The 26,888-nt window shown below is 41.3% G+C and overlaps 1 protein-coding gene and 1 long non-coding RNA gene across 2 annotated transcripts in view; one reads left to right on the forward strand and one right to left on the reverse strand.

The window, feature by feature from the left end:
* LOC309492286 overlaps positions 1-26,888 on the reverse strand; it is a 169,124-nt gene that overhangs the window by 120,524 nt on the left and 21,712 nt on the right. The window lies entirely within an intron of this gene.
* The window catches only part of nfatc3a (nuclear factor of activated T cells 3a), an 84,885-nt gene continuing 81,437 nt past the window's right edge, over positions 23,441-26,888 (forward strand). Inside the window, exon 1 of the mRNA XM_082161134.1 lies at positions 23,441-24,004. Coding sequence (XP_082017260.1) covers positions 23,914-24,004 — 91 coding nt within the window. The 5' untranslated portion in view covers positions 23,441-23,913. The remainder of the gene's footprint in view (positions 24,005-26,888) is intronic.

Genomic DNA, 26,888 nt, shown 5'->3' on the forward strand with positions numbered 1-26,888 from the left:
AAACACTAGGAAAAATACAACAGAAATTAGATATGAATGAAATTAACCATTTAGCCTATACTACTAATAATAGCCTACTATAAATTGAATAAAGTAATCAAATGTAAAAAAAAAAAAAAAGAAGAAGAAAACAAAGGAAGCATTGCATAGTCTTCATTGTCTGAATTAAATATACATTGATTCTTATTAAAGTTACTAATGTTAATCAGTGAAGAGCAGTGAATGATTCTCTCATTTTCTTTTGTTCTTCACATGTACCTGGCCATGTGCCAGTATTCTGCTAACACAGGGCGAGGCCACAGTGCATATTGATATTATAATATCATAGGAGAGTATGTGAATAGCAATTAAAGAGACCAATTAAAGAGACCACTCACCATTTCCCCAGTGTAACAATTCCATGCTGAGTCCAGAACTGTCATGGTGTGTTGCAGACAAACACACGAAGATGACGAAGAGTTCAAACACTGAGTTTAATAATAATTCAGAATTCCAAAGTAATAGAAGAAAGCTTGCTAACACACTTGCTAAAGCCAGGGGTAGATGCTCTCTGGACACCTGATGATGGCCTCCTTCCATTCAAGTTCGTGGGTGTCTTGGAGGTCTACTGGATGTAATTTACCCTGATCCAATACAACGACTTGATTGTCTCCTCGTCAAAAAGAAGCTCTGACGGCAAGACGGCAAAATTCCATTTTAAAGTCCATTAAATCAAGGCCTCTCTAACAGCAAACTTGCTGCATAATCCATAATAGTCCAGTCTTCTGTCACTGTGTGTTGCAGACAAACGTACAAAGATGAAGAAGAATTCAAACAATGTTTAATAATTATTCAGAATTCCAAAGTAATAGAAGAAAGCTTGCTAACACACTCTAACTCAGACGAGACCAGACACTGAACAAAGGAAACAGAGGAACTTACAGTAAGTAGTAGTACAAACAATGTTAATTAATGATACACAGCTGAACATGAGAACAATCATATCAGTAACCACGGTAACTAAAGAGTGGCGGGAAAATCAAACAAAGGAACAAATGTGACTGATGAAAACAAACTCTATGGTAAGTCCATGATAATGAAACAGACAGAACATATATGTGACAATAACACAACTATACAGCATAAACGGTTTGCTAAGAAATCCTGCAGTATCCATTTTTCCCTTTCGAACGGTCAGTCGTACTGCATCTTGCTAGATGTTAGGGGAAAACTCCTTTCTCCGAAACACTGAAGCCTTTATAAAATAACGCAGTGCCACTGCACAGCCATACAGTGCTGAGGCTTACTCGCACGCTATTGGCTGGTCAGTGGGAACTGCACGAACCAATGGCAGAGCGGCGTGACTGCACGAACCAATCGGTGCAAAGCCCACCGAACTGAGCGCAGGGGAATCCCCGTGGAAATTACAGGGGGAATTCCATGGGAATTTGCCTATAAAAGACGCTGGAATTGCCATGGATTCAGATTAATCTCCTTCAGCGACGATCTTCGGACCTTGCTGATCTTCTCTCTCAAAGCCTACGCCTTCTCGCCGAGTCAAGCAGAACCTGCAGCGGAACACTGAGCGAGCCAGCAGCCGGCCTGATCCAGCAGCGAGCCAGACGCTTACTTTCACATCCAAATAGCTCCCCCGTCACAGACCGTTCTTGAGATTCGCGTTCGACAGGACAGCTTACCAGTATACAGTTCTGCCATTCGGACTGTCTCTGGCCCCCCACACTTTCACAAAGTGCATGGATGCAGCTCTCTCCCCTTTGGGACAAATGGGAATGCGCATCCTGAACTACCTCGACGACTAGCTCGTTCTGGCCCGGTCAGAGGAGGAACTAAATTTCCACAAATCTGTGCTCCTCAGCCATCTAGAATGCCTGGGTCTCAGAATAAACACAGCCAAGAGCTTGTTGCTGCCCAGGCAGAGGATTTCTTTCCTGGGTGCAATTTTAGACTCAGCCCAAACTGTCAGACGAGCGCGCACTGACTATCCAGCGACTCACGTGCTCGTTCACAGCGGGAACCAACAGACCCCTCAGAACATTTCAGAGGATGCTAGGTCTTATGGCCTCAGCTTCATCAGTACTCCCGCTGGGTATGCTGCATATGCGCCCCCTGCAGTACTGGCTGAAACCTTGGGTTCCTCCCCAAGCATGTCGCTCAGGCAGTCTTTCCATCAGAGTGAACCACGGCTGTATCAGAGTCCTGGCTCCCTGGTCGACACCCAGTCTCTTCAAGTCTGGGATGAGCTTGGGGACAGTCTCGAGATGAATGGTGGTCACCACGGATGCCTCCAACACGGGTTGGGGTGCTCTGTGCGAGGGCGAACAGGCCTTCGGCTCTTGCGCATCAACTGCCTGGAAAGGATCGCAGTCGTGCTAACCCTCAAGACCTTCCTACCATGTATCTCGGGTCACCATGTCTTGGTCCGTACGGACAACACGACAGTGGTTTCCTACATAAACCGCCAAGGGGGACACAGGTCGAGACGGCTATACAAACTGGCCAGAGACCTCATCCTATGGGCAAGTGGCAACCTGCGCTCTCTGAGAGCAACGCATGTACCAGGCAGACTGAACCAGGGAGCAGACATGCTATCCAGGGGCCAGGTGTCCCCCGGATAATGGACTCACCACCCTCAAACGGTTCAATTGATATGGAGTGTTTTCAGAAGGGTAGAGGTCGACCTCTTTGCCTCCGAAGACAACTGTCATTGCCCAACATTTTTCTCGAAGAGCAGAGAGGTGCTTTTCCTCCGGTCTTGCTCCTTCCCCAGGTCTTAAAGAGGATCTGGGAAGGCAGACATGTAGTCCTACTAGTGGCTCCTCTTTGGCGGACCCAACCTTGGTTCCCCGAGATGATCCAGCTGCTCACAGCCCCGTGGCCAATTCTCCTGAGGAAAGACCTCCTTTCCCAGGTGAACAGGATGATCTGGCACTCCCATCCCAAACTATGGGTGTTACATGTGTGGCCCCTCGAAGGGAGTTTGGGGACCTTCCAGCGAGCATCAAGAGTACTATCAGCAAGGCTAGAGCTCCGTCTACCAGGCGCCTCTATACTCTTAAGTGGTCTGTGTTCTCTCTAGCTGGTGCGCAGCCAGAAACCAGGACCCAGTCTTGTGTGAGGTATCGCAGATACTCTCATTTCTTCAAGAGATGTTCGATGCAGGCCGTTCTCCATCCACATTTAAAGTCTATGTGGCAGCATTGCAGCCTTTCACGTACTGACATGATTGTCTGCTTCCTGAAGGGAGCCAGATGGCTTAACCCCCCACGGCCCCCTACGGTGCCCTCCATCTACATTTACTAGATTTTACAGTCTGGAAGTCCCTGCTCTGCAGACACGTATTCTTTGTGGCTGGCCTCAGTGAGCCCGGCCCTTCACATTATGAATCTTCCCCCCTATAAGATATGTCAATAAACTCTAGCTTGGGACCCTTAGTGGCTTCCCAACTTGGGTAGAGGTACATATTGTTGCACCCTTCATAGCACGCCGTGACTGAATAGGTTCCCCTAGCGTCTAGCAAGATGCAGTACGACTGACCATTCGAAAGGAAAGTACTCAGTTACTAACGTAACCTCGGTTCCATGAGATAAGGGAACGAGTATTGTGTAGTTGGCCGTGCTATGGTGTGAACGACTAGCGATCGTCGCTTCAGTCGATAAACCTGAATCCATGGCAAAAGTGTCTTTTATAGGTGGATTCCCCTGGAATTCCCCGATTGGTTCGTGCAGTTATGCCGCTCTGCCAGTGGTTCGTGCAGTTCCCACTGACCAGCCAATAGCGTGCGAGTAAGCCTCAGCACTGTATGGCTGTGCAGTAGCACTGCGTTATTTTATAAAGGCTTCAGTATTTCGGAGAAAGGAGTTTTCGCCTAGAGTCTAGCAAGACGCAGTACTCGTTCCCTTATCTCAGGGACCCGAGGTTACGTTAGTAACCGAGTACGTTTTCCAGTGAAACAGGAAGTAGAATGTCCCCCGGTGACCAATATTTTAACTGCCTCCTCTCAACTTGCTCAACATTTTGAATTCACTATTAGCTCACATATTACTCACACTGTATCACAGTGTGAGAATGGTGGGATGTCACTGTGTCTGTGATCATCGCATGATCACACGTGTTGACTGGGTGACAAGCATTCGATTACTTTCCCAGCTGTTATGTTAACTGAAGACATAACTGAATGCGTTTAAGTTAAAAAGTCACCAAGACAGACATTTTGACATATTTTTGCGTGTATTTAAGCGCACGCTCGAAGCCCAAAGCAGCCTGTACTTGTCCGTTTTTTTATCTGCCTGTTGAACAGCGTCTCTTTCACAGCTCAATACGCTTTTACACTTTAAAGGAAATGAATGGAAAGCGGTATCATGTTTTCATTACTGTTGGAAGCCAAAATCAAAAACGAAACTAAAACACAGCTCTAAATCATTCTTGAGAGCAAGGGGGTCCCCTGGTTGTTCGGGGGCCCTATGCAGCTTGCGTACTTTGCGTATAGGGAGGACCAGCACTGGTTTAAAGAAAAAACGTCTTGCATCGCAATAAGAGTATTGTGATTGTCAAAACATTTTAGTAACTAAACAGAATTGTTTTAGGTTTAGTGACAACATGTTACAATGTTAATATGGTACAATTTCTGGTAAGCTATATGTTTTTTTATTTGTTGCTTGACAACAATTTCACGATTTCAATTCAGTTCAGTTCTTGTGATTTGATTCAATATTCCATTTGATATTCAATATATAAGTACACAAGAAAGGCGAAAGGAGAAATTTTTCTCAAGAAAAAAAAAATCTCACCTAATGCTGTAAACATACAGAGAGCCTATTATTTAAGGTTAAAAATAACTCAAATTAAATATAATGCATTTTTTATTATAATAACAACTTTATTTAATGATATAAGTAAAAATATAATAAATATGTAATATAGGCTAGTAGCTACACATATTTAGCTAAATACACTAACCTGTTAGTATGGTCATTAAATGGCTTTCCTGAAGTAAATGTTGTGACAAATTGTTCTCCAGCTCTTTAATTGACCTCTTTGCGCGGTTGAAAAACACTGATTGATCGATATTAAGAGGAATATACATTTCGGTAAGTTGTACTGTATTTTTCAACATTGTTCATTCGTGTTTACTTACTATTAACTAGAGATGATCGGTTCACGTGCCGCTAGGATCAGTCACGTCACATTACAAGCGCCAAAGCGGTATTTATTGTTTGAATTTCGTAATGAAATTGACAGAATCTGAGACCTGAGATTTTTTACTATCATAAGTAACCTGCTCTGTCTTGTCTGTCGGTCTCCGTGTCCTCTTTGCTTCGAGATTTTTCTGTGCGTGAGAAAATGGATGTGTGGCGTGAGAGCGTGTGAAAACTGTCAATTGCATGAGTCTCGTTCCACATGTAATAGCCTACTGTAATGTGTGTTGCGTTTTGGGATATTGTCTTGGCAACTAATTAATGAGACTGATAGGCTTTTATCTCATTTCCTGGTTTCGGAACGTTCAAAATCGCCAAGCAGTGTACTCGCACTTCCGGTGGTTACTTAGTTACCTTTAGATGAAAAGTAGGTCAGTAAACTTAAATAAAATCGCGATATAGACCAGTGTCTGTTAATATATATTAATATATTAAACCACATAAAGACTATTTAAATAGGAATCATGCATGTTCTGCATGATAAAACAGTATGTCTGTGCCATTCATTCACACACACTGAGGCAGGCATGACACTCGCGATGTTTTCAACCTATATGAGGACATTGATGCACTTCATCAACACAGCCGCTCTGAGAGTCACTTCAGCAGCATTTTAGCTTCATTTGAGAAAAACTATCATCATATCATAAAACACAGAGAGACTCAAAGGTCTACACCGCAACCCGTCAAAATAAAAGTTTGTTTTAACCTTTGAAGAAAGTTTTGCTTAAATCATTACATTTTAAATAATTGGTTATAACAATTTAATTTAACCATTAAAATGGAATCTAGAAAAACTAAACAAAAATAAACTTTTGGGAGATGCGAGAGCGAAGTAGTCCAGTGATAATTAACAGGCAGCCATGGTGAACGCAATAACCGGAAGACGCAGTATGCTGCTTCAGCAATTTTTCGCGGCTACTTCCGGCGTTCTAATGTGATGCAATAAAGGCCTATTGAGAAATGAGAAACACCGTGGCGGGAGTTGTATATGGAGAGACTGGGGGTGGAAAAAGGTTTAAATGGAGCGCAAAAGACGATGGAAGGGGGCTCGGTTCCAGTTATATTGTTAACAACAAGACGGCGGTACTCACCTTTTTTTGGGGAGGGGGGTGTCGTTCGCGGTCGGTTAGGGCTGCCGGCGATGAAGATAGATAGATAGCGGGTGCGGGGAGAGAGTATAGAGGTGGGAATTTAGGAGTGCCATCGCTACTGTGCTGAATGCAGATTGAACTGCAAAACCCCGGCTGGACTTTCCCCTTTTGTGACTGAGACTGTCAGAAGTCAACGTGAGTGCTGAAGTGACGACACACCACGACGACACTGCTCACATTTCCCTTCACGGAACAGTGTGGAGGGAACGCGTAAATGGGAAGGCTGGGCCATTCGTGGGCCAGCGCATCCCTGCTCTTTGAAAAGAAGATTGGGCAGTGAGAGTTGTCTTTTGAGGCGAAGAGGTCTACCTCTGCCTTGCCGAAGACTTCCCACAACAAGAGAACCATCTGGGGGTGGAGAGACCATTCCTCTGGGGGAACGTTGCCCCGAGACAACATGTCTGCACCTAGGTTCATCGTGCCCGGCACGTGAGCTGCTCTGAGTGAGCACAGGTTGGCGTGAGCCCATAACAGGAGCTGTTTGGCCATGGTGAACAGGTTGCGAGACCCGAGACCGCCCTGGCGATTTATGTTGGACACCACCACCATGTTGTCCGTTCGGACTAAGACGTGGTGTCCCGCCAGATGTGGGAGGAAGGTTTTTAGGGCTAGAAAAACCGCTCTCATCTCGAGGCAGTTGATATGTAGGCGTTTCTCCGAGCTCGACCAGAGGCCCTCATATAGGGCTCCCCAACCTAGGTTGGAAGCGTCTGTTGAGATAACCCTCCTCTCCGAAACCAAACCCATGCTCACGCCCTGCTGGTCAGAGCTTTGGTACAGTGCTGGTTTACCCTGATGCGTAAGAGGCCCGAGCGCCACGCATGGGCTGGAACCTGAAGCTTTAGCCACAGCTGAAGGGGGCGCATACGCAGTAGGCCTAGTCGGAGTACTGACGATGCCGAAGTCAAAAGGCCTAGAACCCTTTGAAACACTCTGAGGGGCATACGGGAGCCCACCTTGAACGACGCGGCGAGCCGCTGGATTGATAGAGCTCGGTCCGGCGTGAGCCATGCTCTCAAATGAACGGAGTCGAGAACTTTTCCCAGGAACGTGATTCGTTGGCTGGGGGATAGCATACTCTTGGAAAAGTTTACCCTGAGCCCAAGGCGTTCTAGATGGCCGAGGAGCCAGGCTTTGTGAGTATGGGACTCCGCCTCTGACTGAGTCAGTATGAGCCAGTCGTCGAGGTAGTTCAGGATACGCATTCCCCGCTGTCTCAGGGGGGAGAGAGCCGCATCCATGCACTTCGTGAATGTACGAGGCGCTAGAGACAGTCTGAATGATAGGACTGTGTATTGATATGTTTGCCCCTCGAAGGCGAATCTCAAGAATGGCCTGTGACGGGGGTTCACTTGGATGTGAAAGTAAGCATCTTTTAGATCTACTGAGAAGAACCAGTCTCCTGGGCGAATCTGCGCCAGGATGTGCCTGGTCGTGAGCATCCTGAATGGCCATACCATGAGGGCCCTGTTCAGGTGTCTGAGATCTAAAATGGGTCTCAGGCCACAGTCTTTCTTTGGAACGAGTCTTTCTTTGTGACAAATGACGGGCCCATGTTCTGCATTTAACACAACTCCAGCCGCCTGAACTGAAGAGGGGACTGTGAGAGGCACTCGAGCGATCTTCGGGGGTGGTCCGGACGCAGCGGGACATGGACCCCTCTTTCCGCCGGCTTGGACGGCTTCTTAGGCTCGTGATCCAGCATGAGCTTCGGCCGAGGGCCCTGGCGCTTGGGGAGCGGGTACCGTTTCGCCGGCTTGAAGCGTATCCAACGTCTCAGCCACTGGGTGGGGCTGATAGACCTGAGGCGCTGGTTTCTCTGGCTGCGGCGTGCTCTTGGGGCGCCGCGAAGCAGAACTGGACCGCTTAGGAAGGAAGTGCTTCATCGCACTGGATGCCTTCTGAGCTTCGGTGAAACGTTCCGCAAACCCATTAACGGAGGGGCCGAAGAGACCTGTAGTGAAGACCGGCGAGTCGAGGAAGGCGGTCCTGTCCGCAGCCCTGATCTCAGTCAGGTTAAGCCACAAGTGGCGCTCCAATACCACCAAGCTGGCCATTTTGCGGCCAATAGCCTGAGCAGTGGTTTTAGTGGCCTGGTTTAGGTCTCTGAAGGCGTCCGGATCGGGTCCCGACTCATCCATAGCTCGGAGGAGTTAAGCTTGGAACACCTGAAGGATCGCCATGGTGTGCAGTGCAGAGGTGGCTTGACCAGCGGTAGCGTAAATGCGGCCGGCAATAGCGGAAGTAGTTCTGCACGGTTTGGATGGGTGCGCTGCTTTTGTTCTCCAACTGCCTGCAGTGGGAGGGCACAAATGAGCGGCGACCGCTTTCTCTAGTGGTGGGAGCTTCACATAACCCTTCTCCTCGGCACCGTCAACTGATGAGAGCGTGGCAGAGGCAGTAGAGCGCGTTCGCGCTGAAAAGGGCACACGCCAGGATTTAGTGAGCTCGTCGTGGACCTCAGGGAAAAATGGAGCGGCACGCTGGCGAGGGGCTTGTTGGCGGCCCGGCAGGAACCACTCGTCGAGGCAGCTTTTCGTCGACAGCGCAAGTAATGATACGGAGAAGCTCGGCATCAACATTCGCTCTGGTGTCGATTCGTTCAGACTGAGAGGGAGGGGCGGGGTCCGCAGAGCCCGACCAATCCTCACCCTCAGATGCCGCCATAGAAACTGCGTCATCCAGCTCCTCTGTAGATCCGCCGAAAGAGATGAGTCCAGCCGCTTCGAGAGAGGGGCGTTGATCACTCTTGACGAACAGCACAGGAGAAGTGTCAGATCCTGGTATGGGCGAGGCACGCGGAGACGGACCCGGTGTGCACGTGCTTGAATCACCGCGCTCGTGGATCATCTGCTCGTGCCGCTTCTTCCTTCGGGGCTCGGTGGGCGCCGGAGATGGAAGGTGGATCAGAGCGCTGAGACAGGCATACTGTCGCAGGAACGACAGCCGCCTTTAGTGAGCGCTGCCTCGCCGTGCTCAGGGCCGAGGCAGACAGCACACTGGGTGGGTCTGTCAGACACATGCAGGGGAATCCCGCAGGTCTCACAGACGGGGAGCGGCATTTGCAACAACGCGCTCTGCTCTTTTAGAAAGAAGCGAAAAAAGGATATGCTCGTCGGATACCACAGGGAAATGCGATCAGCTGGGGCGAAGAAAATGCCAGGCGCTGAAGCAGTTCCGCTGAAGAGGCTGATTCGATGACGAGAAGGCTTTCTATCCGGAGAAGGTCAGCGACGAGGTGAGTCTCTGAGCTGAAGGAGATTAAATCTGTCCTATGGCGAATTTCCTCTGAATTTATACCCTTCAGCCACACCCATTTTGGCGCGCTCAAGGCTGGCAAGGCTGCAAGCGCTCCGATTGGACCGCGCGCCTTTGCTGATTCGCCATAGGTTCATGCAGTTTCCGCGGCACAGCCAATCAGTACGCTTCATTCAGCTATGATGTGCTCGCTGTGCAGCTGCACTGCGTTTTAAAATAAAGGCTTCAATATTCTCGAGAAAAGGAGTTTTCCCATAGCGTTTGCAACGCAGTACAAGAGAACCGTTCTCGTAAGGGAAACAGACATTCCAACACGGAACGCACATTTCAAAGTAAAATAACTGGCTGTAGAAGTGTTTTTAAGAGAAACGAGTATGTGAACTAAGCATATTTCGTAAATATCTGCAAACATATTGTGTTATTTTTCTGCTTTAGTAGAGTGAAAAAGTTACATACAGCACCTATATTAAAACAGCTCCAGACTATATTAAAATGTTATTTACACTAAAATATAGTTTTTTTTAAGAACCCTGAAAGGTTCATTCTGGAACCCAAAATGGTTCTTCTATAATGGCATTGCTGTGAAACCCCCTGTTTGGAACACTTATTTTAAAGAGCGCACATACTTTTGTAATATTGTAATATTGTATTTACATTTACATTACATTTAGTCATTTAGCAGACGCTTTTGTCCAAAGCGACTTACAAATTGGGACTAAATTAAGCAAGTCATCGTGAAGAGGCAAAAACAACGCAAGAAGTGCTCAAAATACGAAGTTCAGGCAATATTCAGAGTAGCATAAGCCTGATAAGCGAGAATTTACAGGAATATATACATATATATAAAAAAAAAATAAAGATTTATTATTTTTTTTATGAGGTTAAGTGCTCACGGAAGAGAAGAGTTTTTAGCTCTTTTTTGAATGTTGTCATGGATTCTGCATTCCGGATGCCGGTGGGGAGATCATTCCACCAGCATGGAACTGTGAATGAGAATGTTCTGGAAAGTGATTTTTTGGCTCTCTGTGATGGGACCACGAGACGTCGCTCGTTGACCGATCGAAGGCTTCTGGTAGGGATGTAGACTTGTAGGAGTGAGTGAAAGTAGGACGGAGCTGAGCCTGTGACAGATCTGTAAGCAAGTGTCAGTGCCTTGAACTTGATGCGAGCAGAGAGAGGTAGCCAGTGCAGTGAGATGAACAAAGGAGTGACGTGGGCCCTCTTGGGCTCGTTGAAGATAAGACGAGCTGCAGCGTTCTGAATCATTTGTAGAGGTTTAGTTGCACATGATGGAAGTCCAGCCAGAAGAGCATTGCAGTAGTCAAGCCTAGGAGGGGACCAAGAACTGAACCCTGAGGAACCCCTGTGGTCAGATGATGTGCTCTGGATGCCTCGCCTCTCCATGCGATTTGTGAGAAGGTAAAAATGAAAAATAAGCAGAGAATCGAACATACACTTACCTTGAGTCAAATACAATGCTGAATTACAGCAGAACTGGTGTATTTCGAACAAACCACTTGCGCACTCTCGCCGCGTTCACTAAATGACTGCTGTCCCCGCATTTGACTCTCTTTCTTTGTTTTTATATGTGCATGTTTGAGTTTCTTTGTTAACATGTGTCCAAACAATTGCAAATATTTATTATACTCACTCTGGTATATCTAATGACTAAAGATTTAGAAAGCACATGACTGCATGGTGTGTCCCCCCAATACCCCCTCCCCCCCCCCCCCTCCCCTCCCCCCTCTCTCCCCCCCCCCTCTCTCTCTCTCTCTCTCTCTCTCTCTCCCTCTCCAGTTTGTACTGTGTTGCTCTCGTTCCCTTAATTAACTCCTAATTCTTTGTCTTTATAAAATAAACTAGGAAAGGGCTTTTAAGTACATTGGTTACCATGACATTATCTCTGTTCTTTCTCTCTCTTTCCTAATATATTTAGTAAAGGGTTGTACTCTTCATAATAAATCTGTTTACTTTTCTTGGCTCTTAAATGGTTCAATAGATCCTGTGTTGAGCATGGGGTCAGAGTTATTTTTCTATCACTGAATGATTTTTACAGGAAAGAGTCTGAACAAATCAAATTGTACATCATACTGATTTTTTGTGAGTGAGTGCCTTGTGGAGTTAAACCACAAGGGGCTGATGGGGAATTCATATCTTTATGCAGTTTATTGGTGTAATTGAAGGTCTGGATAAAGTTTAAGCTCCTTAAAATGACAAATCTCTGGGTTTAAAAGAAAAAGCCTAATACTTTCTTTCACAATGTACTATAACTTAATGCAATGAAAGCCACAAATCATTGAAAAAAAGTAGGACCTTGTACACTCTAAATAAAGATGGTTCTTTAAAAGTTGTTTAATATCTGTAAATAGATGGTATCCATTGTCGTCACTTTCCCGCCGAATCACGCCCCTTTACTCTTTGCCTGTAAAAGCTTTATATAAGTACAATATAGTTAGGTCTAAATCCGGGTGATCACTTATATCAATGTTATAATTATATATCATCATATCGTCCAGCCCTAAAACTTGTAGTTTTTTGTCAGTGTTTATTTAAAAACATCCAGTTATGCAAAATATATGATGGTAAATATTTAAATGAAAAGTTGTCAATACAATATAAGGTATGATTTTACCCCAAAATTCAGCATATTGACACATAATGATAACTGCAAATCCACGTTTTGCTGCCTGGAGTCCAGTTGTTTCTGTGAATTACAGCAATCCATTTGCTTCTCTGTTCTGTAGCTTTCGGCAGTGTGTAAAAATATACCTCCGATTTCTTGTCAAATCTATTTATACAATCAATCTCAAAGCTCTTTCCCGGTTTTAAATGTGTTTTGTGTGTTTTTCGCGGCATTCATGCTGAAAACCAATGCTGCTGCTCAGTCTTTCTGCCACTCAGTTGGCGTAACTGCAGTCACTCGGCCGATGGTGTCGTCACGCGCATAACCTCTATAGAGAAAAAGTTGCTACAGTGTCATGAGTGATCTCCACCTAGGATCGGGTCTACATCAGGACCCAGAGTGATCCCATTGGTTCAAAGAACTTTTAATGAGTACTATTTTTAGCCTGATTACAATTCCTGCAAAATCATGTTATGATTTGTGTAATTTAAAATGCGTTAAAATTATCATTAATGTCTTTTAAATTAAATGTTTCAAATACTAGTATAGGCTATAGGCTAACCAAAGCTACAGTGTAGGTTGGAAAATCAAGCATTTCTCATTCATACTGTTTTAGCTTATGTACTAGCACTATTAATGGAAAGTGATCAAATGGGCAGACATAACCAACCTATCTGCATGGGTTGCTTTGGGAATGATGTAGGCTTACCTGTGTGTGATGCGGCTGAAGGGGTGGCTTCTGGAATCCACTGCTGCTTCAATGTATTATAAAATGAGGGATCATAATCAAGGTATTAATCAATATTTTTCCTTCTAAACATCACATGAGTTGAATGACTTCTCTAGGCTTATGAGATTTTACTTTGTTATAGAAGTGTTGTGTTATGTGTAATGCAAAAACAGTGCTTGCTCATTTAGCTCGGCTTCCAGAAATGAATTATGGACTTCTTTAACATGTGTCAATACATCCCTCTGCTTTTCTAGGGTACTCTGACAGCTATGGTCACAGGGGTCATTGAAGTCTATAGTTTAAGGGACCCTTTCTTTGTTAAAGCCTTACTTTCCAGTTAGACTAAAGTGTCCTCTCCTTTAGAGAAAGAACGTATTATCTTGATGATTTGAGAAGACTCCCCTCTTAGTTAGAGCCTGGCCAAATCCAACCTTGAAAAACAAATCACTTTCCAGAACATTCTCATTCACAGTTCCATGCTGGTGGAACGCTCTCCCCACCCTCATCCGGAATGCAGAATCCCTGACAACATTCAAAAGACAGCTGAAAACCAATCTCTTCCGTGAGCACTTAACCTTGTAGAAAAAAAAAAAAGAAAAAAAAAAACCTGACCTTTGTATTTTGAGCACTTCTTGCGTTGTTGTTGTTTTTGCCTCTTTATGATGACTCGCTGAATTTTGTCCTAATTTGTAAGTCGCTTTGGATAAAGGCGTCTGCTAAATGACTAAATGTAAATGTAAATGTAAATGAAAAAGCTGTGTGTCGGTGTGTGTGTGTGTTAGTCTTCTCGGTTGCAGGTTAAGGAACCAATGGCATTATTGGAGATGGACTGACTTGTTTTCTTCGACATGTTGGCGCCTAGACACACAGGGCCCTATTTTAACGATCTGAAACGCAAGTATCATACGCAAAACGCAAGTAACTTTGTGGGCGGATCTCGGGCGCTGTTGATATTACACCGGTGGGATAAATGACTCTTGCGCCCGACGCAAATCTAAAATGGGTTGGTCTGAAGTAGCTACATTACTCATAGGTGTGGTTTGGGCGTAACGTGCAATAAACCAATCAGAGCATCATCTCACATTCCCTTTAAAAGCAGGCGTGCTTATTCCATGGCGGATTGCTATAATAAAGGCGGATTTGCCAGGCGCACGCCAGGAGCGGTTCACAGCCGAGGAGACCAAAGTTCTCGTCAGGGCCGTAAAAGACAGAGAAGTGACATTGTATGGGGATGGGGAAACCCACCCAAATTAGCTTCGGCTAAACAGGCGTATAATAATTTGGGTAAATGTGTAAGCTAGATGTATGCCTATTTTTTCACATCTTCATGGACACCACAATGATTTCTCTCGTGTGGAATATTTTTCCTTGTAATTATGTATGGTTTGCAAAAATGGCAATTGCTGCGTCTGTGTAGATGAGATAAGCAAAGTGTATGCACGTTGTGCACACGCTACATTATGGCCAAGTATGCGCCCTTAAAATAGCATCTGAATGGATGCTTTAGACTAGGTTTTTCCTGGCGGAAGTGTTTTCTGGAACTGCAAAATAGCACCAGGGAACGGTTGCGTTGGAACACGCCTCCTCTTTTCGCTGAACCGCCCCCGGGAGCGCAAGTTCATTCCCTAATTTACCGACGTGCGTCTGTGGAGGGAAAAGTCTGCTGTGTGTCGGGTGCAAAATAGGAATGAAACATGCGTCGGTGTACAAAGTCAATTGCGCTGGGTGCAAGATAGGGCCCACAGTCTTGTTACCTTGGAGGACCACTGGTACCTAACTCAGTGTCCTGGTGGCAGCTGTACAGATTATGGAGAGATGCTTCAGTCTATCTGTTTATATGTGGAAAATTATTATGTTTATCTATTTCCAAGCCAATTAGAAGCATTCAACCTGAAGCAAGGACATAGCTTAGACCTTGGTGTAGGGTATAATTGCTGTGATCTTTGTAACTGTAAGCGGGGCAGCCAACAAACTCCTTGTGAGTCTTGAAGCTGACTTCTGCTGATGAAACTGCAAACTATCTTCAGTCAAACTGTTCTTCAGTTTCATCATATCTGGTTCTGGGTCTTTGTCTGTAAATTCCCTTACAAGGCTTTCAAAACTGATGCAGGACATATGGAGGTGCATCATCTTGCTGTCCAAAGACGTGCCCTGTCAAGTTGTGGTGCAGAACTCCTCCTTCGCACAGAAAAATGCCTAAATCTTTTGCCACAACATTTGAACACTGTATATGAATACTTCTGGCATTTCCATCACCAGTTTTGACATTATTGTTGTGTGTTATGTTAAGAGTGAAGCAAAAGACAGTTTGAAATGATTTGTGCAGCCAGAGTGTCGAAACTGAAATGCATCTGTAAAAATATGTTTGGAATAACATTTCAAGCCACCTCCATGTGGTTTGAATCAGATCTGTCCAATTTCATGTGTTTTTTTTGCTGTCCAGACTTTCAAGAACCCATTTGGGTAAAATCTGTATGCAAAATAAACCAATAAGCCCCGCGAAGCCGTGATTTACAGTGAATTTAGAACAGCTAAGGGGGCGTTGTTAGGAAAATTTAATTATTCATTTTAATATTTATTTATAAAATAAACACCAGCAACAAAAAATATAACGTTACTTATAACACATTTATTCCTCCGCCAAGCAATGTAGTTCCAAAGAGGTTGCCAAGCAACACATGCAGCAACAAGGAATCACAAACGGCAGGTGCGCAGTAATACTAATGTAATGCGGTCACAGGTGTATGTTTGATGAGTAATTTACAATGGCTTCGAATGCGGCTCAACCAATCAGAATCAAGGACCGGAACTATCCGTTTTATAAAATCAGATTTTTAGAGGGAGTGGCATTGGTTAGTTTTCACAATGAGATGACATGGAGCAGATAAGTCTCAAACCTCCAGGGAACAAACACTGAACAGAGGAGAGTCTGCTGGCAAAAGGAAAATGCGACAGAGCTCGTAATAAAATGAGAATTAACATTGCATTGGCTTTTCAGAGGTAGCGAGAACTGAGGAATTTGAAATACTGTAAAAGCGACAGAGATATGGCATTTTTATTATTGAGGAAGGTATTTTATTGATCAGATTAATTGCCATATGTACCTTTCTAACAGAATTCATTGTAAAGCATTATGTAAAGGGTAATTTTATTATGGTTGTTGTGCTGGAATTTATAGATCATTTCAGATCCTTTCCATCTAAACTGGTTATATCTCTTAAGCCTAGTAATGAATGTTTTATAAGCAGTGGAATCTCTCAAATTTTTTATCAGCCACTGGAGTGGAACTCGCCTCTCTACGTTAATTTCATTGACTATGAGAAGGTGTCTGACAGTGTAGATAGAGAGGCCCTCTGAAAGCTACTGAGACACCATGGAGTGGCAGAAAATATCAGAAAACATCATCAAAAAGAAGGGATGACCTGTAGGATAGTTCATGGCAGACAACTCACAACGCCTTTCTAGTATGAAATGGAGTGAGGCAAGGCTGTTTACTATTGGCTTTCTTGTTCCTGCTGGTAATAGAATGGGAACGTCTTCAAGATGCTTGAAGAAACCTTCCTGCAAAGCTACAGTACTGTGAAAAGTACTGGCACTTGTGTTAAAATGCTGTAAAGTGAGAATGCTTTCAAAAATAAAATCACAAATTTAATTTATTTATGATTTAACTTCTATTAACTAATTCAAATCAATATATGGTGTGACGACCCTTTGCGCTTAAAACGGCTTTTGTCCAGGTACACTTGCGCATCGTTTTTCAGGTAGCTTTGCAGGAAGGTTTCTTCAAGCATCTTGGAGATGTTCCCGCCGTTCTTCTGGATTTAGTCTGTCTCAGTTTTTTCTGTTTCTTCATGTAATCACAGACGGACTCGATGATGTGTGAGATCAGATCATACCGGCTGTTGTCAGACTCCTTGTGCATACACAAATCTCACTGGATTATTACAATTAATGGCAAAAAGAATGTTTGGAAATGTAAACTGATATTTCCTACTGACACACTACAGCAAAAGATATAAATAACTGACTTAAAACCATTTTTTGGGGAGGGGATATTAACATACCTAAGATTTTTGCACAGTACTGTACCGTCCAAAGGCCTGACAGTATCACAAAGCAAGCCCTCACCTGGGACACCCAAGGGAGGAGGAAGAGAGGCGGACCAAGAAACACCTGGCGCCGTGATCTGGAGGCAGACCTGAGGATAATGGGCCACACGTGGGGGCAGCTGGAACGATTGGCCCAGGCCCGAGACGTCTGGAGAAAGCTTGTTGGTGGCTTATGCCCCTGACGGGGCCACAGGCTGAAACAGAAACAAACCAGTGGTTTATTAACCTCAAGTTTATGAAGCGATGCAAGTGCTTTGTTTGCACACACAAAAAATATTATTCAGCACTTTATTTACAAAATATGAATCTCCAACACGTGTTCACGTAAAAACATCCGTTGACATCTCAACACAACGCATGCGTCGTGGTGCTCTCGTGAACATATGTTGGAGATTACTATTTTGTAAATAAAGTGTTGGTGGGGTGGGGGGGGCAAAGAATTGCTAATAAAGATTTTAAAATATATTTACATTAATATATATTTTCTTTTTATATTTATATTATTTTCTAACTTTTTGTTTTCACCACTTTAAGTAAATTGTGTAATATTTTTAGGCATTTAAAGGTTTAAATGAAAAAAAAATGTTTTCAAATTTGAACATTTCCTCTATCTGTAATATTTGCAACATATATTTATAATATACTTTATTCATTTATTATTATTAATCAAACAAATATATTTTTTTATTAAAATAAATATATTTTGTGGGAAATTGTATACAAACAGAGAAATTAAGTGTTTTAGTGTTAATGCACACAAGTAAAGGCCTGCTTCTTCTTTAGCGGTTATCTGCCCTGTTTATTGTCCCCTTTTGCCTCAGGAAAAAAGAACAAAAAACATTCTGATTCTGGTGAGAGCTCTGTTCCTGCTTTTATTAAACCTGATAAGGAGAACTGGATATCATTTACTACTGCTTGTGAAGACAGGGGTCAGATGAAGCAAACAGTCTCTGCAAACCTGTTACAGAGACTACAGAGCGTGTGTGTGTGTGTGTGTGTGTGTGTGTGTGTGTGTGTGTGTGTGTGTGTGTGTGTGTGTGTGTGTGTGTGTGTGTGTGTGTGTGTGTGTGTGTGTGTGTGTGTGTGTGTGTGTGTGTGTGTGTGTGTGTGTGTGTGTGTGTGTGTGTGTGTGTGTGTGTGTGTGTGTGTGCGCGTGTGTGTGTTGGGGGATTTGTATTGATCCTCTGACATCACTCCCAAATGTTGCATCGATCAGCCATCTGATTGAAGTTCTCTTCATGCAGTGCAGCACACATACTAATGACCGAGTCACATGTTGCTCACCAACACACATTTAAACAAAGAACAAGATGCAATGAGGGAGTGCATTGTTCTATTCTTTTAGATTATTTTGGATTTGACAGAATCCACACTTTTTCTTACCTCTGTGGTCAATCTCACAGATGATTTTTATTTTTTTTGGTACTCACACATATAAGGATTGAATTCAATCAATAAATCAAAACATTTGCTACTGAAAAATTCATTTGTCTAAATGATCCATTTTAATTCCCTGAAAAAAATGAATTCAGTAATATCAAAACACTGCAAACATTTCAAGAGCAACTGACATGGACAAAGAACTAAAACATCAGTTTCTGCCTATATAAACCTAATACATACAAAACTTTCTACTCTCACACAAATCCGGTTCAAAACTAGTTTTCTTTTCAAGGATTGGTGTTTTGGTAATGTGTTTTCTTCTTGTCGTGCAAATAAGCATTGTTTCAAAATCACTGGAAAAATAAAAGCATGCATTAGGTTTGAAGTCCGAAATAAGATTTATTAAATAAGTTTTGATTTGTTTAATTTCTTTGCACATTAGTTTTTTTTCTCCAATGGAAAATATAATTTAATATATAATTTAATAAGCTTTATTTCCAGTGAAAAGTAGGCCTATTTAAATATCAAATTTATATTTTCTGAACATACTATTTAGCTTAGTTCTTATTTTCATCCCAGATGGACACATTTTGTTGAATCTGATTTAGAGAGCAAACTATCTGACCAAAAAAAAAAAAAAAAAAAAAAAAAAAAAAAACTGTAATGTCTCGAAACCTTTAGCCAAATAATCAGTCTATTTGGACACATGAATTATGGTAACAGTTGCAACGGCTGTTTATTTAAATCACTGGGGCACATTTTTTACTTATCTACCATAGTGACGGTTGAATAGTCTTTTATAAGAGTCAGCTGTGTATTATAAAGAGTAAAGCATTCTGTTGTAGTGTACTGAATAGCAGTGACTGGTGATTTTTTTTTTCTTGACTCATTAATGAGATCAATTAATGAAACCATCATGTAATATTCGAAATACCTGACTTATTAGGCCTATTCTTTTAAATATTCCAGGAGAGAGAACAGGGTAGGGTGTTTATGATTCACATTTTAGCCATATTTCTTTTTAAACAGAATAGTCCAACAGAGGGCAGCATGCATCAGTTGAAGATCGTGTTTCAAGATCAAAGGCTTTGTTCAGGACACTGTATTTCATTAACTTTGTACTGTACTTATTTGAAGTCTACTTTAAAAGAAATGGTTTCGAGACATTACAGGTTTCTTTTTTTTCTTTTTTTTTTCTTTTTTGGTAAGATAGTTTGCTCTCTAAATCAGATTCAACAAAATGTGTCCATCTGGGATGAAAATAGGAACAAAGCTAAATAGTATGTTCAGAAAATATAAACTCTTTGATATTTAAATATAGGCCTACTTTTATACTTTAAACATATGCTATTTGGAAATAAAGCTTATTAAATTATATATTAAATTATATTTTCCATTGGAGAATAAAAACTAATGTGCAAAGAAATTAAACAAATCAAAACTTATTTAATAAATCTTATTTAGGACTTCAGACCTACTGCATGCTTTTGTTTTTCCAGTGATTTTGAAACAATGCTTATTTGCACATGACAAGCAGAAAACACATTACCAAAACACCAATCCTTGAAAAGAAAACTAGTTATGAACCGGATTTGTGTGAGAGTAGAAAGTTTTCTTTCTTCTTAACTGTCTTTACGAGAACACAGTATCAAAAACCACATCGTCCCCCTCCTACACAATCCACGGATACCGTGTTCTCTATCTTCCTCCCACAAAGGTCATCAGAGACAAAGAAAAACACAGGTATTCTGAATAGTAAACAATGAGTTTGGCAGGATCATTTCAACAGTGTGAGCATGTGTTCAGGCCAATGCCCTTCACGCTATATACAATGTCTGTGTTCATCTCTGAAATTTTATTTAACAATGAAATAAATGAAAGTCAGATGAATCATGATATGCAGCGTTATTCATTCTCATTGAGGCTTCTTTGAATATAAAACAACTATCCAGGACTGGGTCCCTTTATTGTTATTTTTCAATAACATAACATTTAATATTTATTATTATTCTCATTCAAATTTTCAGAATTGTGCAGTATGCAAAAAATGTGAGTAGGTTTGTACAGTTTTTGCAAAAGAAAATCGACATTCTGGTTGATTTAGTTTAGCTTGAAGTTCATAATTACATTAAAAGATAAAAAGTCTAGTAAACGCTATGTATTTACCACCTGAGACCAGGTTAAGAGCAGAGTGGCTCTGCAACTGATTCTGCAACTGCCGCCTGTTAATAACAGCCTAACTGATCAAACATGTTGAGTATTCAATGAAAGTTCTGCATTTAATGTGTGGATTAGTTGACATCAAGTAAATAAAGACCACAGGAAATGTGAAATGTGAACATGGCTGTTGATATGGTTTATACGCCCACATGCGTCAAAGAAAACATTCTTGTTTGGCGGTGTGAATTCCCTGTTACTGATATAAAACTGCTTTGTCCACACTTTTATGTTTTGTACTTTTTTCCTTTTCTCGATATTGCCTGATATTGTGTTTTTCTCTTAGCCGTAACACAGCACCCTGCTGACTACAGTGCAAAATACAACTCAAGTTATGAGAGGAAAACAAATGATCAACAAATGATGATGTTTATCATTTTGTTTGTGTGTGTATATATATATATATATACACAAACCTATATCTAACAGGAAAATTAAGGATATATATATATATATATATATATAAAATGTACAATATATCAAATATTAAAAAAATCTCTCGTATGAGACAGTGCTCCTCCTGAATGTGCTTCAACATTAAACTTCATGCCACTTTAGAAGACTTCAGTGACTCAAACAAAAAAGTCATCATAGGATAATTAGGTCCACAAACACTCCACGCCGTTGAGTAATCTGGTTAAGTATTTTTGCTGATGACTTGTGTCATAACACTTTTCCTGTGTTGCATTAAATTAGGTAGCTATTGAGGACTGAAGTTTGCACTGTGCATTATTGTTTGTGTGAGTGTGATGACAGATTCAAGTTAGTTTTATGTGTGTGTGTGTGTGTGTGTGTGTGTGTGTGTGTGTGTGTGTGTGTGTGTGTGTGTGTGTGTGTGTGTGTGTGTGTGTGTGTGTGTGTGTGTGTGTGTGTGTGTGTGTGTGTGTGTGTGTGTGTGTGTGTGTGTGTGTGTGTGTGTGTAGATGTTAAGGCATATGTTATTTACATTAATTATAATGTCATCACTCTCATTTAAAGATTAGGAAAATAATAAGCTATCTCTGTCTGTGGTAACCAAACAGTGTACATGAGTATTGAAATGAAATTCTTTAACAAAACCCAAATCTTAAGAATATATGCTGGCATATAGTTGGGTATAAATGTCTGACACCACATTGACAATCTGGGGTTTAAAATGAATTTAAATGTGGAAATAAACTGATTTCTAATTATTTTGAGAATATTAAAACAATGAACTTTATGATGTAAATATTAAATATTTCATTTCTGCAATATTTAGATGACAAATGTGTGACATTGGACATGTTAACTCCTCTAAATAAATAGCCAAATGTTCTGGTTTTCTGTGATGCACAGCATGCTCTTTGGTCCAGCTCACATGATCATCACGTTTTTCATAAACTTGTGCAGTTCATGCAGCTTGAGTTCTGCTGTCATTAAAGCAAGCGAGAACAAATATTGAAAAATTCTCTGAAATTCAACTTTTGACTCAATTTGTAATGCTGATATTATAATTTGTAATGTTTTTTATTATTATTATTAAATTAGAAAATGCTATCCAGAGTTATTTGTAAACCAGACTGAAGAGCAAAGATATATGGTTTATATAAAGGGGACCTATGCCCCTTTTCACAAAACGTAATATAAGTCCCAGGTGTCCCCAGAATGTGTCTGTGAAGTTTCAGATTAAAATACTTTCCAGAAGAGGGCGGAGCCTGTACCGCTTTGTGCCTGGCATACTCTGCCAAAAAAGATCCGTTTGATTTTGATTATTTTTTATCATCATGAAAGTTTTTATTATCTGCATACGTTTTTAAGCCATATAAGTCTAAACTTCTGATATATGGTTTTCTGAGCGCACACATCCGAAGCACGTGCACAGAAAGCTGACTGTCAGATAGCGCCCCGTGAGTATTGAACTAAGTGCATGTGTATATTAGATTTGTATTAAAGTGAAAGCAGCGTAATATACAGTACCTACTGCTATATGTGCTTTTAATATGAATCAAACCACGAAAAAACAAACAAAAAACAGAAAATCATTCACTGCTCTTGCTAACTTTTGTAGCTTTAATAAGATTTATTTTTCTTACTTGAATGCTGCGGTTAAATGTTCTGGCGAGGAGATAAACATGGATGACTGTGTACAGCTAACTCAGGTGAGGAGCAAAGCTGGCAGAGGCCATCAGCAGCCGTGGGCAGGGCCTGTGCAATGTGAGGTCACACTGCTAGAATCTGCAAACAGCTTGTTCTGAGACACTGCTTATGATTTATGGAGATTAAAAAGAAGGAGTGGGTGGATTTTTAACTAATGGTAAAAATCCACCCACTCTTTTTTTAATAGGGTGGTTGTGTACACACACTGCCGACACACATTTATATTCAAAATGAATAGAATACATACAGTGGAATACAAAAATCTGAGACTATGAAAATTTGGATTTCAAAATCTAATATAAACCTGGCAAAAACAAAGTTATAACATTTAGAAATGATGTAAATGATGAAACTTTATGGTGTAAAATAAGTAAGCAATAAGGTACGAGATGCTTTGCTGAATTGTAATAAGGCACGGATGAAGGACGTTAGGCACGACACAAAGCAGAATTAATTATAAATATTGTAATATAATTTATATTCATTATTAAATATAACAATATGTTACATTTTATTCCGTTATATTCAATATTAGAGTTTATATTAATGTCATGTGTATAGTTTGTTTTTACAATAAAATGCTCTGAAACACGTGGTCTTTGAAAGAGGACGGGTGATTCAACTGCAGCCGTCACAGAAACTACAAGACCCATAAGCCCATGGGTTTGTGTGTGTGTGTGTGTTTGAGTGAGAGATTGAGTGCTTGTATATGCGCGTGTGCGCGCGCTTGTGTTGTCTGCCGACTCGCCTGACGTCACCGTGACCGCTGGAACTGCCCTGTCACGCGCTGTTAGTAAAAGTTGGGATAGGAGCTCGAGCCTCGAAACGGAGAGCAGAAGCAAATTTACGGACGAACTCGACCAACGGTCGCGCTGACGCACAACGCTCACCCCCCTTTACGCCACGGGCAAAAAGTTGAAGCCGCTGCGAGTTCGCTGAATCTCCGCAGAAGGTTGAGCTGTTTGGATTATTCTGAGGGAGAAGCAATGACATTTTCTGCACGGACTTAGAGAAATACAGCACGGAGGAAAAGTTTAAAAGTTTTGCCTTCAATATTTGTCAATGTAGTGAGTTTATTAAAGAGTCGGCGTACATAGACGGGGTGAAGCCCGAGCTGTCAAACCCGATGACTACTGCAAACTGCCCCGGGAATGAAGAGCTGGACTTCAGACTGATCTTCGGGGAGGACGGGCAGCAGCCGCCTTTAGGCCCCGCAGGTCAGTACCTTTTCTTCGGGATACTCTCTCACACTACTTCAGTATAGATTAGCTCATGAATCATGCATCGAAAAAGTGAGGAGGTCGATTGTACATTGAAAACACGCTATCAAAAGCAGCGGAGCCGCGCCGTTAGAACGACAGCACTCGCCGGCTTTTCGCTTTACACCAGCAGCAGCTGCAGTTTTGTTTAGTTTTTTTGTGTGGTTGTAAATTCAGCCAATGAAAACGAGAAGCGGAAAGTTTAGGCGGGTGAATGAACTAAAATATAACCAAAAAGCACCTGTATACTCTTTCCTGAAGACTTTAAGCCGGTCAAAAAAAAACAACAAAAAAAACTAGTTAGCCGACTAAGTTACCTAGACAGCCTTTTTGGGACAATATAGCCGCGTTGAGGTGATTTGAGACAGAGCCACCACGAATCTGACAGCTGCTGCACAGTGAAATGCTATAAAAGTTTCTGTTATCACTTGCTCCTGCCTTCAGTTAGAGCACATGGAAAAAGTTTCAACCCATAAGTTTCCACTAATACTGAACTTACACTGTTCCATCTCGCCATATTTACATCAATACAAACAGTATCTAGTTCTGTCACCAACTTTGCAGGTGATACAAATTTATTAAAATGAATGATTATATAAATGAGTCCCCTTCACAGTTCAGTTCAGGGAGCTGTATCTGTTTTTACTTTTCCAGAATATGAACATATTTTGTGTGTAGTCCATCTGATGTCAATTATTGTGTTCATCCCTAAAGTCATAAAACTGCTCAATTTGATATAGCCTACTCTTTGTTGAAGTATTCTTGCTTTTGTCATTAACACAATCTACATAGCTATTCAGATATTTCATTAAGCAATATTACATGCCAATCACATTATAAGATCAGAACCAAGTGTTGCTGTAATAAATGTGAATATTTTCCTGGAAGGATAGTTATTATGCTTTTGCATTATCAAAGTTTTAAGAGTTGTTAAATATCTCAGCAAGTGTTTCCACTTAATGTGGAAATTTAATTGATACCAGGGTTTTGATTATTTGATAATCACTTTTTTTGTTCCTGCCCTCATTATTTTGTATAATAATAATGTATAATCAGCAATGCAGATTGTCTCTAGTTTGCTACCACCAGACATGACATATATGTGTGTCTGTTTGTGTAATTGCCTAATGAAAAAAAGTGTGTGAGAAGCAGCAACCCTATCACCCTATCAGCCTCTGTCAGTGTGCTCGAGTGTGTCGTGAAGGAAAAAGATTTGGGTATAGTGAAAGCAGAATGCCTGTGTGTGGGTGGACCCCTGTGTCTGTTTTTTTGTTTTTGTTTTTTGTTGTTGTTTTTTTAAATTATTGCATGATGATCAGTAAATTGCATATGGATATTTTATACATTGCCAAGGCAAAAGAGGCCTGAGCATTTTATCGTATTTTAAAAGAGCAATCACCATGTTTTGTTATTAGGAAAAATACTGCATTATTGTGGTGTGAACAGTAACTTTGCTACTTCAAAAAGATTTTACCACACACGAGACTGCCTGATGGTCTGTATGGAAATTGATAGAAGAAAAGAGAAAACCTTTAATTTGAGACAGAAGTTGGGAGGATGTATTTGGACTAAATGTTGGAAATAAGGGGGTTTAAGTTAGTTGCTCTGTATAATTTGGCCCGTATGTAGGATTTGTGCACACGCATAGGTTTGATAAGAGAATATATATATAAGTAAATTAGAATTGGTAGCGAACTGTTTATTTTTTTCAGCTACCGTATAGTCCAAACTTTATCCCTAAGAAGTATGGAGGATTAAGAAGAATTTCAAACTAATTTTGCAGAGAATAGAATTGTTAGGATCTTGCCCATTGTTTTGCATAGCCTAATTGGCAGCTATTGACTAGGCCTATAGGAAAAATGTAATGGTTAAATTTGGTAGAAAATGCATTTTATTTATAAAAATATAGTTTTAAGTTGTTGAACAAGTTTTATCCCAAGGTATGTAGGTGTCCGCTGAGGCAAGAAGTCATCAGGATTTTAATGTAGCTAAAGGACAGGGCTGTTGTTACTATACACAGTCACTCATCTGTGTTTTCTGTGCCTCTGGTTGTTTTTAGAGAAAGATAACTGAATTGTTTAGTCTTGTATTTGTTAATAAGCTGAGACGGTTGGATTAGGTCAGGTCTCTCTTTGTAAGATGTCACAATATAATCACATCCTATTCAATTTTGATGTCTATTTTTGGATTTATTTTTTGGCTGCCTTTTTTTTTTTTTTATCGTTAACTCATTTTATTGACCAAAAAACGTAACTCTGAAACTTTATTAAACAGAATTGAGAACTTTCCAAGCATGACATTATGGCCACTTGAAGGTGAAATGCTGATAATTGTAGGCATTCACATTTTTATAGATTCACAGCAAGCTGTAATTTCTGCCGATTTATTTTAAATATATAAATGTTAAAGCCAAGGTTTATGAATTTTAGCATGCCCGGGCCATTTTCAAGCTTAATTACTGTAATTCACCTAAACAAAATAGTTAGTATACAGTTAGATAGAGGAGAAAATGAATTAAACAACAAAGAGGATAACACATCTGCGTATGCGTGATGTAACGGGAGTGCTGACATTCAGGCAGTGGGTGTAGCGTTAGAGACCGTTTAAGTGCACATGTACTGTATGCTCTCAGTCTCACTCAAAATCAGTCACACATCATAACGCTAGTCTCTAACAAATCTGATTTGTTGTTGGTTGTTGTGATAATTGCAGTAACAGCAATGCATCAACATATTTGTCAGAATCAACCATTCAACCCTGTTGAGAAAACTGGTAAAAAATATTTAATGACCAACATGTAATCCCAAAATATTTTAATTTAGACTGTATCTGCCACCTTGTT

The sequence above is a fragment of the Leuciscus leuciscus genome, assembly GCF_965113295.1.
Source record: "Leuciscus leuciscus genome assembly, chromosome: 2".
Taxonomy (NCBI): Eukaryota; Metazoa; Chordata; class Actinopteri; order Cypriniformes; family Leuciscidae; genus Leuciscus; species Leuciscus leuciscus.